We start from the raw sequence: 16,185 nt of genomic DNA, 5'->3' as shown, positions 1-16,185 counted from the left end.
TCACCAGTATGATTTCATTATTTAGCAAATAAAACGAAAGGGATCTATGCTCGATTGTTTGAACTGTTTATGCACCGACAAACCAGTTTTTTGTTGTTGTTTTTTTAATCTGCGGCCTCGCCTCTTCAATCTCGTGTGTTTTCTTTGACACAGATGTTGGCAGCTGCTTTAGGCCGCTCATGGTGTAATGTAGCCTATTGGCTTTTAAGTGACTCATCATTCTGTTGTTGCTCACAGGTTTTGTTTCTCAAGGCTTCAAATCACAGTGAATGTTGACAAAGGAAGACCCCGGTATTAAAGAAGCTCTTGTGAATCCTGAGACGAGTTTGAGGGAAGTCATGCTCGGGGGCGAGGGAGAGAGCAGCTCCGCGGAGGAGAGGCACAAGTCTCCGGTTGTGAGTGGGGACGACCAGATTGCTGGCAGTAGGTACACAGAGCACGGGCCTAGCGCTGATAGATACTATATCCCATCCACTGGTTCGAAACAAAGCATAGAAACAGCGAGTCCCTGCTCGTTCATCCCCTACAACCCAAGTGGACCGGTTTACACACCGTCAAGCTCTGCTCGGTACCCGTCTTCTCTTCACTTGGGCTCCGTGCTACCTCCAGCGGGCTTTTCCCCGCCCACTGCCGCCCGCAGTCACTTCAACCCGGTTTACCAGATTGGACAGAATCCCGGCTGCATCTACCCTACCTACACGGGCTCCGGCGCCACGCTCAGCAACGTGGCCAGCATCCCCGTAGCCGGGACTGGGATGAGGGCCCAGGTGTACCTCTGTAACCGGCCACTGTGGCTCAAGTTTCACCGGCACCAGACCGAGATGATCATCACCAAACAGGGCAGGTAAAAAGAAAAAAGAACTTTTCTTGATTTTCACATAGTGACTTTCCTTCGTTTACCTGACCATCGTGCATTTTTAATGTATTTTTTACAAAACTATTCAATGGTTATTTATTTAGCATATGTGTATTTGCAGACGAATGTTCCCGTTTCTCAGTTTTAACATCGCCGGTCTCAACCTGACCGCGCACTACAACGTGTTTGTGGAGGTGGTCCTGGCAGATCCGAACCACTGGAGGTTCCAAGGCGGCAAGTGGGTCACTTGTGGCAAGGCGGACAACAGCGGCCAAGGTGTTTACACGCGTCCATGTCTGACCGTATTATGTAGGCTTGAAAATATATTTTCTCAATGCAGGTTTGAGGGGGAAAAGATACCCATTTTACTCTTATACAACTGCCTTACGCCCGTCAATTAAAACTCATATCATCACAAATGAGCACATGAAGCTATGGGTGTTTAATGTTAACATCGTTGTTCATTTCACAGGGAACAAAATGTACATCCACCCAGAATCCCCAAACACAGGGGCTCATTGGATGAGACAAGAAATCTCCTTCAGCAAACTGAAACTCACCAACAACAAAGGAACCAACCACAACATTTCACAAGTAACTACAGTAAATAAATAGATCAAATATATTATCATTGAAGATTAAAAGTAATATTGACTAAAATATTGAATGTAGACCACTGCTGTGCTAAATGCTATGTACTATAGGTCGAGTAATTTAAAAAAAGAAAGTGCAAATCAGTTGTTTTGCTGTGAACTTCTGTGTGACCTTAATGTTCCTAATTTTATGTTCAGACAGTTTGGAACGAAGGATTGAAAAAGTTTTATTCAGATATTATTCTTAGACATGGCTGTCAAGTAGACCCATGCGTAGACGAAGTCACTAGTGGCAAATTATGACTCTATTTTCAGACAAAAATTTAGCAGAAAATTGGGCAGCTTTTCATGCCCTTTTTTATTCCTTGTCCATGTAGATGATTGTCCTGCAGTCGCTGCATAAATACCAGCCCAGGCTGCACATTGTGGAGGTGACAGAGGACGGGGTGGAGAACATTAACAGTGACGTCAAGACTCAGAGCTTCACGTTTCCAGAAACCCAGTTCATTGCCGTCACTGCCTACCAGAACACTGATGTAAGCATGTCCTATGGAATATGTTAGAGATGCTAGAGATGTTTTCAGCTTTAACATTGCTGTTTTCTTGTTTCTGATTACTTTAAATATGTTTATTATTGTTGCACGCATAGTTTAATTCTGTGGAGCTCATTTAACACTTCTTTATTATAACTGCACAAATATGATTCTTTTAGATTACACAGCTGAAAATTGATCACAACCCCTTTGCCAAAGGATTCAGAGATAATTATGATTCGTGAGTATTGCATTACTTATCTGGAACAAAAGTGGTATAAAAACCCTTTCAGAACACAAGTCTTTGTTTGTGCTGTTATACCACCTTTATTGTTTTTTTTATTCATAAGTGAGCTCATTTTGAGCTGCGTTGTTACACTTTTTCATAAACAGGAGTCCCAGCATTTACAACACATTCACATGCATTTTTTTCAGGATGTACACAGCTCCAGAAAATGACCGCCTCACCCCTTCTCCAACTGACTCTCCCCGTGCCCACCAGATTGTCCCTGGTGCCCGCTACACCATGCAACCCCTCTTCCAGGACCAGTTTGTCAATAACCTCCCACAGAATAGGTTCTACAACAGTGAGAGAGCAGTACCTCAGACCAGCAGCCTCCTCTCGCCGCAGACAGAAGACGGAACGTCGCAGAGGTGGTTTGTCACGTCGATGCAGCAGGGAAATAGCAGCAGCAGCAGCACCAACAAGCTGGACCTGACACACTATGAGGGGGAATACTCAAGCTCTCTGATTCCTTATGGTATCAAATCCCTTTCCATGCAAACCTCTCATGCTCTCAGCTACTACCCAGATTCTCCTTTTACCACTATGTCTGCGGGGTGGGGGTCGAGAGCAGCATATCAGAGAAAGGTCACTCCAAGCCTGCCTTGGTCTCCAAGGCCCAGTCCCACAGCTGGGTTCTCAGACGACTCAGACAAGGTAAAACCACAGATGGAAGAGGAGGCGAACAGCAGTGGAGGCCTGATCTCTTCCTGGACAGAGACACAGCAGTCAACTCTGTCCTTAGAAAAAGCTGATTCTTATACCACAGCCTGCAAGCGGAGGCGTTTGTCTCTGAGTGGTCCAAGCACAGGGGTATCACCTGCTGACATTAAATGTGAGGACTTAATCTCTGCTTCTGCTGACAGTAGCTCCTATAGCAAGGAGGCCCCCTCATCCAAAGGCATGGCAGCTTACTACTCCTTTTACACAAATCCTTGAAGGTTTTGTCTCTAAAATATATGAAGGAAATATGAAGAAATTGTTTGCTTTTTAATTATGTTGACACAGGTTTCATGTGCCAAAGGCAGTTTGGCACATGAAACCTCAAGTATTTATTGATGAAAAGCCAGGAGACAAATGTGGCACTAAAAAAAATCTTTGTCATGTACGCTTATGCTTTCTTTATAAAATTATTTTTTTGACTATATATTTTTTGAACTCTCCATGGAGTGATGTAAGTAACTTTGAATATGGAATTTGAGAAGAATCAAGGCATTTGTTTAAGTTACCCCAATATATTTAGCAGTGTTGTGGATATTTTATCGTGCATAAATTACTGAATCTGCCTTCACACACAGATTTTGTGTTTATAAATTATTTATTGGAGGCCTGTATGAAATTTGTGCACTGTTAAATGTGAGGATAATATGCTGTATAATACCTTAATTGCAACTTTCAAATATTTGGTATTAAAAGGCTTATATGCGCTTTGGAGTAGTTGAGTGGTGCATCTGATTCAGTCTTGTATGCTGGTTGGCATTTATTTTCTGTAGATTATGTTTGGTGGAAACCAACTCAGCGCACACAACAATAACGCCATTCACAGACGTGTTAAAACGAAAGCTTAAAAGAAGAAACTTAATTGTTTTAGTGGACATTGTCGCACTCTAGTGTTAGTTTAGTGTAACTTCCGTTACAACGCCACTTCTTGAGTTGCCACAATAGACATGAACACATTCAATCTGTTAAAACTGATTTACACTGTGAGTACAGTTTATAACCGAAAAATTGGCGACGAACTTGAAAACTTCTTACATTTTTCAGAATTATATACATTTTTTTGTCCTTGATTAAATGTAAATTTTAAAAGTATTATAAATTGTCAGTGGTATTAATGCCATGGTCCATGTTTTTATATCGCCATAATGCAACATAAATTAGTCACAGTGTCCCTTCTCACGATTTTTTTTATGCAATTCCAAAGTAACTGCGATCTAAAACATGCAATGTAATTGCAAAATTTAATACCATCAGTCCAAAAATATTGATATTTAGACACAATTTATACGAGGCTACATGTGAATTGATCTCTGTGTCACTGCAGTCTACTGTGTAAGATTACTCGGTGTTATCACTCCCTACTATCCAATTTCGTAGCCTGTTTGGGGGGCTGTGGTTAAAAACTGGCAACCCCATTAGTAGTTAGCAGCGAGTCAACGGAGAGTTGACAGGATTCGGGAACATCACTGTTATGAGTACACACTTTACATGAAGTAGCATTGCTACACTTTATTTGGTATCCGTTCAGAGCGCTAGCTCGTGGTAGTTAATTCCCCAGCTCGGCGTCTACAACAGCGAGATACGCCAATTGTGTAAGTCGAAATACTTTTTAATCAGTGTTTACGGATAGTTTATTAACTGTGCAAGCTAAGTTGGCTAGCAACGCGATTAGCTTGCTAGCTGACCCGCTAGCGTGTGGTCTGACGTTAGCCAACGCAGATGCTAGCGTCATGATGTTTTTTTTTTTGTTTTTAAATAATCTTAGTGCTAGCAAGCAACATTTAGCGCGGTGATGAACAACAGTTATGATAATAAAAGGGGATGCTTTACGACGGATGTTATTTAAGTGCAGTTGGCTGTTAAACATTTTTCCTGAGCATAAATGTGCATTACCAAAGCCTTAACGCTGACTGGCAAACACAATACCGTTGGTTTGAGCTAGCGAAACGTTAACGTAAACACCACATAATACCAGGAAAGGCCTGCGTGAAAACAAATATTTTCTGATCCATAAGTGCCAGTGTTTGTAGCCACAGTTAGATTTTGGCTGACGTTGCAAAAGAGGAGTGTCTTTTGCTATTTTCAGCAAGGTTAATTTTTCATATATATGGAAAGTAATATTTTAACCTTATCCAATAATAAGTGTTGTCATTTTATTAGGTTATATAACGGTTCAAAGATCAGAGGTGTTTGCGAGAGCTCACTAAGGTGAATCATCCGTCTGTTTATTTTACCGTGTGTGTCTTCACATGGTCCACTTGACACATAGGCCAGTTAACCTTTGTCACCCACTTAACATTGTCTGCATGTGTGATGATGCAGAGTGAGTGTTGATTGTTTTCCATCCTGGTTTTCCAAAGAATTGACATGGGGGATACATATTCCACGTAGATACGAAAATGCATTGATCATAATCTAATACCTTATTTTTGAGCCTTATTTTGTGATTGACTCTAGCAGGTTTTTCCATGGCTGATGCTGACATTTTATTGATGATAAATAATGCAGACAGCACACTGTTGATGTTTTGTTTTTTGTTTTTTTTGGATAGGGGCATCTTCTCTTACTATAAAATGAAGAATTCTCTGACTGTCAGTCTTTCCATCCTTCCAAATTTACTTATCTCCTTGCCAGGTGGCTGAATCCATATGAAATTGCACATTGCCACATGGAATTGCCATACAATGACCTGTTGGACCTGTTGGATAATCACATAATTGATTTATTTAGTAATATCATACAAAACAGTGCTCATGCTGCAGTCTTCTTTTTCTGACTTTAAAAAACAGTCTCTCTCTGCCATCGTAACTCATATTGTGGTTGAAGGTGGAACTCACTCAGTGTCACTCTGTTATTACTAGGCTTGTTCCAATTGGCAATCGGATTGTGAATCAGGAATTGCATGGACAGATCGCAGTTGTTTTTTTTCTAAAAACTATTTCACCTATTAACATTTAAGAGGAATAAGGAAATTCATAGGAGTTGCCTATATTTTTCTAAATATCTTACAACAACTGTTTTAGACTCAACTTGCTTCATAGTACCATGTTTGTAATTTACACCTTTTGTAAAAGCTGCCATCAACGAGGACTGGCGAGGTGTATTAGCGCTGCTAGCTTGATGAAGTTTAGCAGCCTCGGAGGGATGGTGAGTCCACAGCATTAATGTTGCTATGTGACTGTAAACATGATTAGCTGTATATCAAAGCTAACTCTAAATGGCTGCCTATATAAATATAACACATAAAGTACAGTCACTTAGTGACAATACTAAAAGTTTTATAAAAACATAATTTCACCTGCCTGTACTTTGGTAATAATTGTCCACGGTAACCTGGACCAATTATGGACTTTGACCACTTCCATTCTGGCTTTTTTATTTGCATGGTGTCTTTTTAATCCTAGCTTCTTTTTTAACAATTTGCATGGTGTCTTTTAAATTGCATTGGTGTGTCTCTTTGCCACTACCTAAACTTCTCTGTCCAACATGCTTGTTGCCCATCAGTGATGAAACTCCTCCACCCTTTGCGATTTGAATCATAAATTAAACATTGGGATCACCCAACGCTAATCATCACAAACCACATTGTGTTTAAAGACGGAACTGATTTACTTTGTCTTCTTCTATGTGTTGAATTACATGATTGAAAACACAGACAATGCCTGCCTGCCACAACAACCCGTGGTTGAAGGTGAAATTGATTTGTATCAACAGAATGTCTACATTTTTTTCTCACCTGTTACAAATCTATGTTATGGTCACAGATCAATCAAAATGCTGCAGACACACTTTTCCTTATATAAAAATGTAACATGGATGTGTCAAAGCTTGGGTTGAAGTCATATTTTAACTGGCTGTGTGACTTCCATGGAAATTTTTTTTTTCTTTTTAGCAAGGAATCATGGCACAATGTCTGTCTTCCACACACCGCCACAGCAGTAATATAGTCGGTATATTACAGCCAACATTTAATACAGTGCGTGGTAGGTATGGCTGTGGTTGTGCAGGTGAAGGGACATCTATACTTTAGATGGATAGACTTGTTCGAGGCTAAGAGGTGTGTTTGTTCTGGTATCCATACCACAGCAGCACCTTCTTATGCTTCCTGCAGCTGCATCACGCTCATCCTCCAGACAGAGGACAAACTGGGTAGTGTATATGGCTGGTGAAACACTGACTGGGAATATGTGTCTCATACAATCCCACATCAGAATAATTGAGCCATCCCTTTAATGTTTGAGCCCTTAAATTGTGAATAATGTGCTATGAGTCAGTCACAGTTAAGATGAGTGAAAATGACACACAGGAACTGGAAGACCCTCATCTTTCTGTCAGATCAGCTGTGTGGGGACATTTGGTTCCCCAGTCACTGTTTGCATTTTAGAGGCTGTATCACCAACCTTAGTGTGTGCGTGTGTGTGTGTGTGTGGGGGGGGGGGGGGGGGGGGGCTTGACATGAGGTGGAACAAACTTCAACTCACACTACTGTCTGTTCAAAATAAATGAAAGACATGTAGTCTTGTGCTTGTTTGTTACATTGTTGCCTCGTTCGTATTGAACTAAACTGAACTATGATGTCCAAATGATGAACCAAACTTGGACTTCTTTACACAATTATAAATACACGCCTGGTGTTCGTGTATTTTTTGATTTTTAAAAAAAAACTATTTCTCCTCTGAACTTCTTCATTCATACTGATTAGGTTTGACACAGATAATTCCACTTGGTAACTTTGATCAAGGAAATTTACATGCACAGAGTTTTCAAATGACTGATGTTGTATATATTGTCTTATTAAACTAATGTGTCAATGTAATTTGTTTAATACAAACTGGAAAGTAAAGTATTAACAGTCAGACAATCGCAGATACACTTAAAAAGTTTAGGTATACAGTATTCATGTATCATGCATGGATTTGCCAACATCAAGGCAATGGTGTGCAAAACATTTTCCTTTGTAAAGAAAAATAAGTATGAAAAGAAAAAGGTTATGTAGATAGGCCTGGGTGTCATTTAAATATCATCAATCGAAATTGATGATTCTGATTTCACCTAAAGAAATCTACATCTTTATAACATTAAAATATAAATAAACTTATTTCCATCCATCCATTGTCTTCCGCTTATTCCTACACATTAAGGGTCACGGGGGGGCTGGATCCTATCCCAGCGTTAACGGGCGAGAGGCAGGGTACACCCTGGACAGGTCACCAGTCCATCGCAGGGCCAACATAGAGACAAACAACCATTCACACTCACATTCATACCTACGGTCAATTTAGAGTATCAATCAGCCTAGTCCCCAGTTGCATGTCTTTGGACGTTGGGAAGAAGCTGGAGTACCAGAGCGAACCCACGCAGACATGGGGAGCACATGCAAACTCCACACAGAAAGGTCCCGTGCCCGAGCCGGGACTCGAACCCCGAACCTTCTTGCTGCGAGGCGACAGTGCTAACCACTGCACCACCATGCAGCCAAATAAACCTATTTATTTATGTAAATCTATTTTCCAAATTCAATAGCATTAATGCCTAGTCAGATCATATTGGCCAGTATACTATATACACATACACTACTGATAGATTTTCAGTTAAAATTCAGATGGATACCTGGCTGGTACAGTATTGGGCTTCAACACATTGGCATTTTTCAACTCAAAACAGTTTTACTATATAGATTTTTTTAACCATATTTTACCATGAATACGTGATGAATCTTTAATGTTTGGGAGAGTAAAATGGCTGCAGTTTTTTTGACTTGGAGTCAAATCGGGCTGCAAAATTATTTGAAATAAATCACAAATTGCAGTACGAACTGCTGCAGTTTTTCAAATCACGGGAAGGCGTAATATTTTAAAGCCTTATTTTGTGTGAAAATAAAATTTTTAATGAATCATTGTAGGGCTGCAGAGATGTCCTGCATGGATATTTCACAGATGTAAGACATGATCTTTGTTCAATTCAGCTCCATACAAAAATGACATTATTATCTTTTGCTTGGGTTTTTTTCAATAAGATTACAACAGTGATCTAAACAACAACATTCCCTCTAGTATTACAAATTATATCACAATCGCAAGTGAATAATCAAAATTGGATATTTTTTCCAAATCATGCAGCCCAAAAACTAAACACAAACAGCTTTCTCTTGTTAAATGATTTTCATCAACATTCAAGTATTTAATCCATTTGGTTAGGTGACATTTTGCAAATGATGCATTGTGTGCTACTAATATTGAGCCTGATAAAATGGAACCTGTCATTTTTACAATTGCAATGTGATGTGCACTTAAGTAAAAGCTTGTCAACACACAACAGCACATATGCACACAAACATAAGCCTTGTCTTTGAATTTAATGCAGTCTAACATGCCTCTACAATGGTGCAACATAACATTAGACATACAGTTATTAGATCCAGGTACGAGCATGCTGCATACCTATTGGCTGACCAACACTGACAAGTTTATTCTCTTGGTATCTGTGATTTAAACCAAATGACAAGGAAAATATTTCCTTACTAATCAGTAACAATTAACAATAGTATTAAAATAGCCACATAACATTTGTCTCATGAAGTAGACTACAAAAGAGATGTTGTTCTGTTTATCTGCGCTGTAGCTAACCAAAATGCAGAAAATGACCAGATGGCGCTTCGATGGAGGTGAAATGCTGACTTGATGCATGTTGTTCTCGGGGTTAGGCTAGCTTGCATCACAATAACTCTTGGCCTCAGTGGGATGGGCAACTTTGGCATGGAGAGGCGGAAGCACCTGGGGATACCAGAGGAAGTCTTGTCCTTCTCTCTGTGTGAGCTTTGTTGGCACATTGTTGAGTAATTCAAACAAAAAATGAAAAGTGGGGAGGTGGTTTAGAATGCAGTCATGATGCTGACACACAGGCTTGTGGCTGAGCAGCCTGAACAACCTTGGAGATGGAGCTCTTGTTCTTGTGATTAAAGGGGAAGAGAACTGATTAATACTCTTAAGACAGACAGCTGGTTTGCTTGAAACGGTGGTAAAAAAAAAAAAGTATTTGTTTTATTCTGAGTTAGCTTAACTTTTTCAACGAAAGATAGCTTTATTTATGTTAATCTGATGTTTATATGTTTTAGCTAAAAATGCCCAGATGGACACTGACTTTAACTCCTGTTTTTCTTCTTTCCTTAAGGATGCTCAGCATGTTGGCCTATTGGACTTGAACAGGTTGAACACGATTTAGGTGGCTGCAGTGTCAGTCAGATCTTGAATCCATACCAGGGGAGGAGATGGGGAACACAGCGACCAAATTCCGAAAGGCTCTCATCAGTGGAGATGAGATGCTGGCCTGCCAATTGTATGAGAGCAACCTGCAGTTCAAGGAGGCTGTGGATCCCAACTCTACATATGGAGAGTCCTACCAGCACAACACTCCACTCCACTATGCTGCCCGACACGCTATGATGCGTCTACTCAGGTCAGGATATTGTCCAGAAAAAATAAAAACCAAGTAGACGTGATGTACACATTTAGTCATATTTTTGCGAAATTCTACTCCTGAACTTTGAAGGGGGAATTGTTTTTGTGGAGTTGATAGATAGTGGCTATTTATTTATGTTCCTTCTCATTTTTTCCCCTCTTGGCTAAATTAATTGTGTTTGCATCTCTCATGAGGCTGTCTTTGCATCATAAGAATGATTTGTCTCTATATGTCTCAGTCCAATCTGTCTCTCTACATAGCCATCTGTTAGGAGCTCTTAGGACTGTAACATGCTGGGTTGAAATAGGATGAATCTCCAAGAGCTTCCCATCCCGCAAGCTAACAACTTTACATGTGATCAGATTCACTCTCAAGTTCCTTCTCCTTTAAAAGGAACCTTTCTCAATTTTGCATTCCCACCTGACTTTAAAAATGCTTGATGGGTTGGAGGCAGAAAATTAAGTCCTGTAAAAGGCACATTTAGCAAATGTAACTGAAACCTGATTTGAAATGTAATTGATCAGCATCACATATTTAGTGTTTCCATACAAATATTTTGTGTGTTTTTATTCAAACTAAAGCATTTGCAAAAAATATTTATAAGGTATTTTATAATGAACATTGCTTTTTTTAACTTGTTGGCAGACTTGGCTATACTGATTCCCAAGATTAAATGAATGTAGTAAGAGGAAGAAAAGGATACTTTGTCACTTCACTGGTGGCATCCTGTTTTGAAAGGTTTTAAGGGGCTTCATGAATAAATGTTTCCTTATTTTCTGTCATATTTTTTTCTTGCTCAGAACAATATTAGGAAGAAAGAAAATCCTGGTTACGATTCATGAAACATGTGTTGTCAGCCAAATTAGCTCTTGCCTAAGTGAGAATGCAGATGAATTGTATTTCATCTGTTATTACTGGCAGTATACTATTAGCATAAGAAAACACTTCTATAAGCCTACATAAGGGCAGCCAACTTGTAGTGTAAAGACCAGAAACCATCAAATTATTTTACAGGTAACACTGAACTCTGATAAAAGAGGGTGAAAATGAGGAGTGGAAAAATGACACCTTTGGACAGCATGTTGCATTTTTGAGTTAAATTTTAGGTGTACAATACCATAAAAGTAATCGGCATTTTAAAAGGCAAAAGGATGATTGTTTCAATGCTTTCTGTGGTCATTTACAGTAATTATTGGGTAATTTTGAAGATGTATATAAAAGTTGTCCACCTTCTCTGTCAAAAAACCTGGAGCCTTTCAGAAGCAATTTATGTATGCAAGAGCTGAGTGCATGCATTTTTCCATATCTTGCCAAAGACCACCTTTTGCTGGGCCTGAAGGATGTGTTGTCATAAACCACAGCAGCCTTAATCAAGTTCCTTCAAAATTGGGTTAATATTTAAAGCTCTACAACAAACATAATGTTTAAAAAAAACCCCACATGGTATCATTCTCCTGTCACAGCAAATGGTTCAAAGCAAATTGTTACTGCACAAAGCTATTGCTGATGCTACTACCCAAAAAAAGCTATGAAGAAAGAGATTATAAAATGCTTTAGAATTTTACAATTTAAATTTGTTGCATGAACAAAAAGCAAGTGTTGATAGTTTCTGACTACCTTTTTAGCTAAGATTTAAATTTTACTCATTTATGTGACTTGATGTTGGGGTATGCTGGGGTTTTACAAACGGGCGACGGAATTAATACAAAAAAAATCCATCCATCCATCCATCTTCTACCGCTTATCCTGTTAAGGGTCACGGGGGGTAAAATTCCACACATTAACATCCAAGGATAGGCTATTGTACATCAAAAAGTTCACATACCATCAATAACGATGTTCACATCTCATAAATTAAAGCTCACATATCATCAGTCACCACATCAATATTAAGCATTCCAACTGCAAAAGACCAGTACATTAAGTTGTCACAAAAATACTCTAGAATATGCATCTCATATCATACATCCAAAGCTCATCATTTCGTCATCTTTGTCTTCATCGTCCTCTGCTTATCTGGTTCCGGGTCACCGGGGCAGCAGCCTCAGCAAGGAAACCCAGACTGTCCTCTCCCCAGCCACTTCTCTCAGCTCCTCCAGGGGATTCCCGAGGCATTCTCAGACCAGCTGAGAGACATAATCCCTCAAGCCCATCCCGGGTTGGCCCCGAGGCCTCCTCCCAGTCGGACATGACCAGAAAACCTCCTTGGGGGAGGCTTCCAGGGGGCATCCTCGCCAGATGCCCGAACCACCTCAACTGACTCCTCTCGACATGGAGGAGCAGTGGCTCTAGTCTGAGTCCCTCCCGGATGGCTGAGCCTATCTCTAAGGGAGAGCCCAGCCACTAGAGCTACAGTTTAACAATTATTTAAATAATCGATTAATCGGTTGATAATTTTTTTTGGATTAATCGATGAATCAGTTAAAAAAAACAAAGAAGCATTAATTTCCAACCTTTTTATTCAAAAACAGAACTGACAGTGCAAATTCACAGTGCTGAAAATCTTCAGAAAGTGAACAAACAGATTGCTCCTTGAACATCCCTGAGCAGTTAAAGTAATTATTAAAAAAAAAAAAAAACTAAATGGACTAACAGGAAACAGACACATGTATGCTTTAAATATTTATATTATATTTATATACCTCGATCTGAGGTTTGACTGTCGCCCTGACCCTCCTCTCCATTACTACGGTGTAGACCTCATCAATTATTAATAAATTTTTTGGTGGTATTTTGCACAAATTATTTGTATGGGTTTAGAAATCGAGCGGCACAGTGATGCAGTGGTTCACCTCATAGCAAGAAGTTTACAGGTTCGAGCCCCGTTTGGGGCACAGGATCTTTCTGTGTGGAGTTTGCATGTTCTCCCTGTTCCTGCGTGGGTTCTCTCCGGGTACTTTGGCTTCCTCCCACAGTCAAAAGACGTGCAAGTTGGGACTAGACTAATTGATACTCTAAAGTGACCATTGGTATAGCTGTGAGTGTGAATGGTTGTCTGTCTATGTATTGGTCCTGCCATGGACTGGCAACCCGTCTAGGTGTACCCCACCTTTTGCCCAAAGGCTCCAGCCCCCCTGCGACCCTTAACAAGATAAGCAGTAGAAAATGGATGGATGGATTTAGAAATTGGGGAGATCACATGACATCACTTATTTCAGCTGATGGTGTCATGCAAAGTTGAACATGACGAAGCAACAGAGAAACACATTGTTCACTAAAATAAGTCAATAATTAAGCTTACCAGTGTGCTGTGACCCTTTTTTACATGATTTGATTTGCTGCACATCACCAGCACCTGAAAATCAGTATAAGTGTTATAAGTGTAAAATAAGTGTTTATTATAGGCCAATGACAAAACTTGATAATTACCTGGAGTCCTTGTCTCTCTTGTAGGTCATTTCTCCTAAACAAAGATGGAAATCCCAACAAACGAAACGTACACAATGAGACATCACTGCATCTTCTCTGCATGGGGCCCCAAATTCTGACCTCCGAGGGGGCACTGCAACCCAGGATTTCACGGCCGCATGAGGACGAACAGCGGCGGGCAGAGTGTCTACAACTCATCCTGGCATGGACTGGAGCAAAGCTAGATCATGGAGAGTATGAATGTGCTGATATCAATGCCACAGACAACAAGAAAAATACCTGCCTGCACTATGCTGCAGCCTCAGGCATGAAAACCTGTGTTGAGGTAATTTTTCACAATCCTTTGGATGCATTTTGTCTCGGCTAATATATATATATATATATATATATATATATATATATATATATATATATATATATATATATATATATAAAATAATAATAATAATATTCTGAAGTATGACATTTTTAGGTGTATATCAAAGGCAACATAGAAAATAAGAGCCCCCCTGAAGACAAGTAGCAGTTTTGAGAGGAGAAAGAAAAAACAAGCAGGAGTAACTGTGATGGTGATGCAAATTATTCATTAGTTGTTATCGTCTTAACTATGAGTCTTAAAGAAGTGGCTGGTGTATTTCCTTGTGTCAGGTCAAAGAGACAGTAATTGACATTCTCCTCACAACCATTATGTAAAGTTTACTATTAAGAAGTCCATTGTGACCTTGGAAAGATGCTGTGATACAGAGTGCATGCTGATTCAACTCCTCTGGGGCTGAAAGCATCTAAAATCACATATATGAGCTACTATAACGCTGAGTTTAATGCATAACTACTATGGAGACACTGTGTGAGTGGTGTGTATAGTCTGGCAGTGTAATCTTCAGGATGATTTAAAGTACAATAGTAATAACCATAATTAGTAGATGGTTTAGGTTTAGTCTTTGGCTGCGCTACTCATCATCATGAATTTATGTAGTTCCATAAAATTACATGGTAACTATATTAATAATTTTCTGAATTGGCCCTGAAATATCTGCACGGTGGTGCAGTGGTTAGAACTGTGGTCTCACAGCAAGAAGGTACTGGGTTTGAGTCTCGGCTCGGGGCGCGGGATCTTTCTGTGTGAAGTTTGCATGTTCTCCCCGTGCCTGCGTGGGTTCTCTCCGGGTCCTCCGGCTTCCTCCCACCGTCCAAAGACATGCAATTTGGGGACTAGGCTGATTGGATTCTCTAAATTGACCGTAGGCATGAATGTGAGTGTGAATGGTTGTTCGTCTCTGTATGTTGGCCCTGTGATGGACTGGCGACCTGTCCAGGGTGAACCCCGCCTCTCGCCCGTAGATGCTGGGATAGGCTCCAGCCCCCCCACGACCCTTACTAGTTAGCAATAAGCGGAAGACGACGATGGATGGATGGATGGATGGCCTTGAAATATGTACCATGAAGGGATGGCATGGCTTTAGGGTAGTGTGGCCGTCTAGCAACTGAAGGGTGGCTGGTTTGATCTCCTCTTCCCCCGGTGACCGTGTCAGAGTATCTTTGAGCAAAATACCGAGCCCTGAATTGCTCCTGATGGCCCTGTGACGGACGGGTTATACCCTGCTCTTGGCCAATGTCAGTTGGGATAGGCTCCAGCTCCCCCACGACCCTTAACAAGATAAGCTGTAGAAAATGGATGGATGGAAAATTGATGAATGATGGATGTGTACCATGATACATGTAGGTGCATGTCTGGCGTGATGGACAAAGGGCAAATCTACATAGAATAATGTGGTTTAAGGTTTTGGCAAATTGATCAGGCAGTAGGGAAGTCAAAATCATACTTGAGATTACTTCAGATTTATGATTTGCTTATGATTTATACTTCCATTTCCAGGGCACAGAGACCGTGTTTGTTCCTGCAGGGGAAAGAAAACTTGGAGGGGTGTAGCATTGGCCAAATTAGATGCCATATAATTACCTCTCCATCCTGGAGGCGAGAGGATATGTTTTTCTTGTGGTCTGTTCGTTTCTTAGTTCGGCACACCTGTCTATTCAGCAAGATTCAGTGAGATTAAGCAGAAACTGTTCAACTAACTGAAAAACAGAAGAACCCATACAGTTTGATGCAGATCTGAATCATGGGGTGGGCGATGTATAGAGTGCCATGGAAAAAGGAAGTGAACTGTAATTGCATTACGCATCATCCTTTTGCTTATTGTATAATTGTATCATCCAATTTTTGTGTTTTTTTTAATCACAGGGCACTGCATAAGGTACCAGGTAAAGAAGGAACTGAGGTCTAATTTCTTCACATATCATCCCTTGTACATTCTACTCAATCAACACAATTCTACACTTCACTCCCCAAAGGTCTATGCACATAATTTTACA

The 16,185-nt window shown here is 40.2% G+C and overlaps 2 protein-coding genes across 2 annotated transcripts in view; both read left to right on the top strand.

Moving 5' to 3' along the window:
• The first annotated feature begins 338 nt into the window (after window positions 1-338).
• LOC147253768 (eomesodermin-like) lies at window positions 339-3,620 on the top strand. The gene is made up of 6 exons (XM_086217386.1): window positions 339-844; window positions 978-1,132; window positions 1,329-1,450; window positions 1,827-1,985; window positions 2,162-2,223; window positions 2,418-3,620. Exons 1-6 carry the CDS (start codon window positions 339-341, stop codon window positions 3,202-3,204), a joined length of 1,791 nt encoding a protein of 596 aa, XP_086073512.1. The 3' UTR covers window positions 3,205-3,620.
• A 798-nt stretch (window positions 3,621-4,418) lies between these two features.
• LOC147253767 (ankyrin repeat and IBR domain-containing protein 1-like) overlaps window positions 4,419-16,185 on the top strand; it is a 45,172-nt gene continuing 33,405 nt past the window's right edge. The window contains exons 1-3 of the mRNA XM_086219050.1: window positions 4,419-4,577; window positions 10,156-10,440; window positions 13,837-14,137. Coding sequence (XP_086075176.1) covers window positions 10,253-10,440; window positions 13,837-14,137 — 489 coding nt within the window. The 5' untranslated portion in view covers window positions 4,419-4,577; window positions 10,156-10,252. The remainder of the gene's footprint in view (window positions 4,578-10,155; window positions 10,441-13,836; window positions 14,138-16,185) is intronic.

Source organism: Aulostomus chinensis, chromosome 11 (genome assembly GCF_037954235.1).
Source record: "Aulostomus chinensis isolate RoL2024-O1b breed Wild chromosome 11, RoL_Achi_v1.0, whole genome shotgun sequence".
Lineage (NCBI taxonomy): Eukaryota > Metazoa > Chordata > Actinopteri > Syngnathiformes > Aulostomidae > Aulostomus > Aulostomus chinensis.
The sequence above is the reverse complement of the archived record's forward strand: the minus strand, read 5'-3'. Positions and strand labels throughout refer to the sequence as shown.

Bases quoted from the DNA above. Each gene is read 5' to 3' on its own strand.
- LOC147253768 (XM_086217386.1), top strand. From the start codon at position 339: ATGCTCGGGGGCGAGGGAGAGAGCAGCTCCGCGGAGGAGAGGCACAAG. The intron at 1,451-1,826 runs GTAACTACAGTA...TTGTCCATGTAG, and splicing joins CCAACCACAACATTTCACAA to ATGATTGTCCTGCAGTCGCT. The intron at 1,986-2,161 runs GTAAGCATGTCC...TGATTCTTTTAG, and splicing joins CTGCCTACCAGAACACTGAT to ATTACACAGCTGAAAATTGA.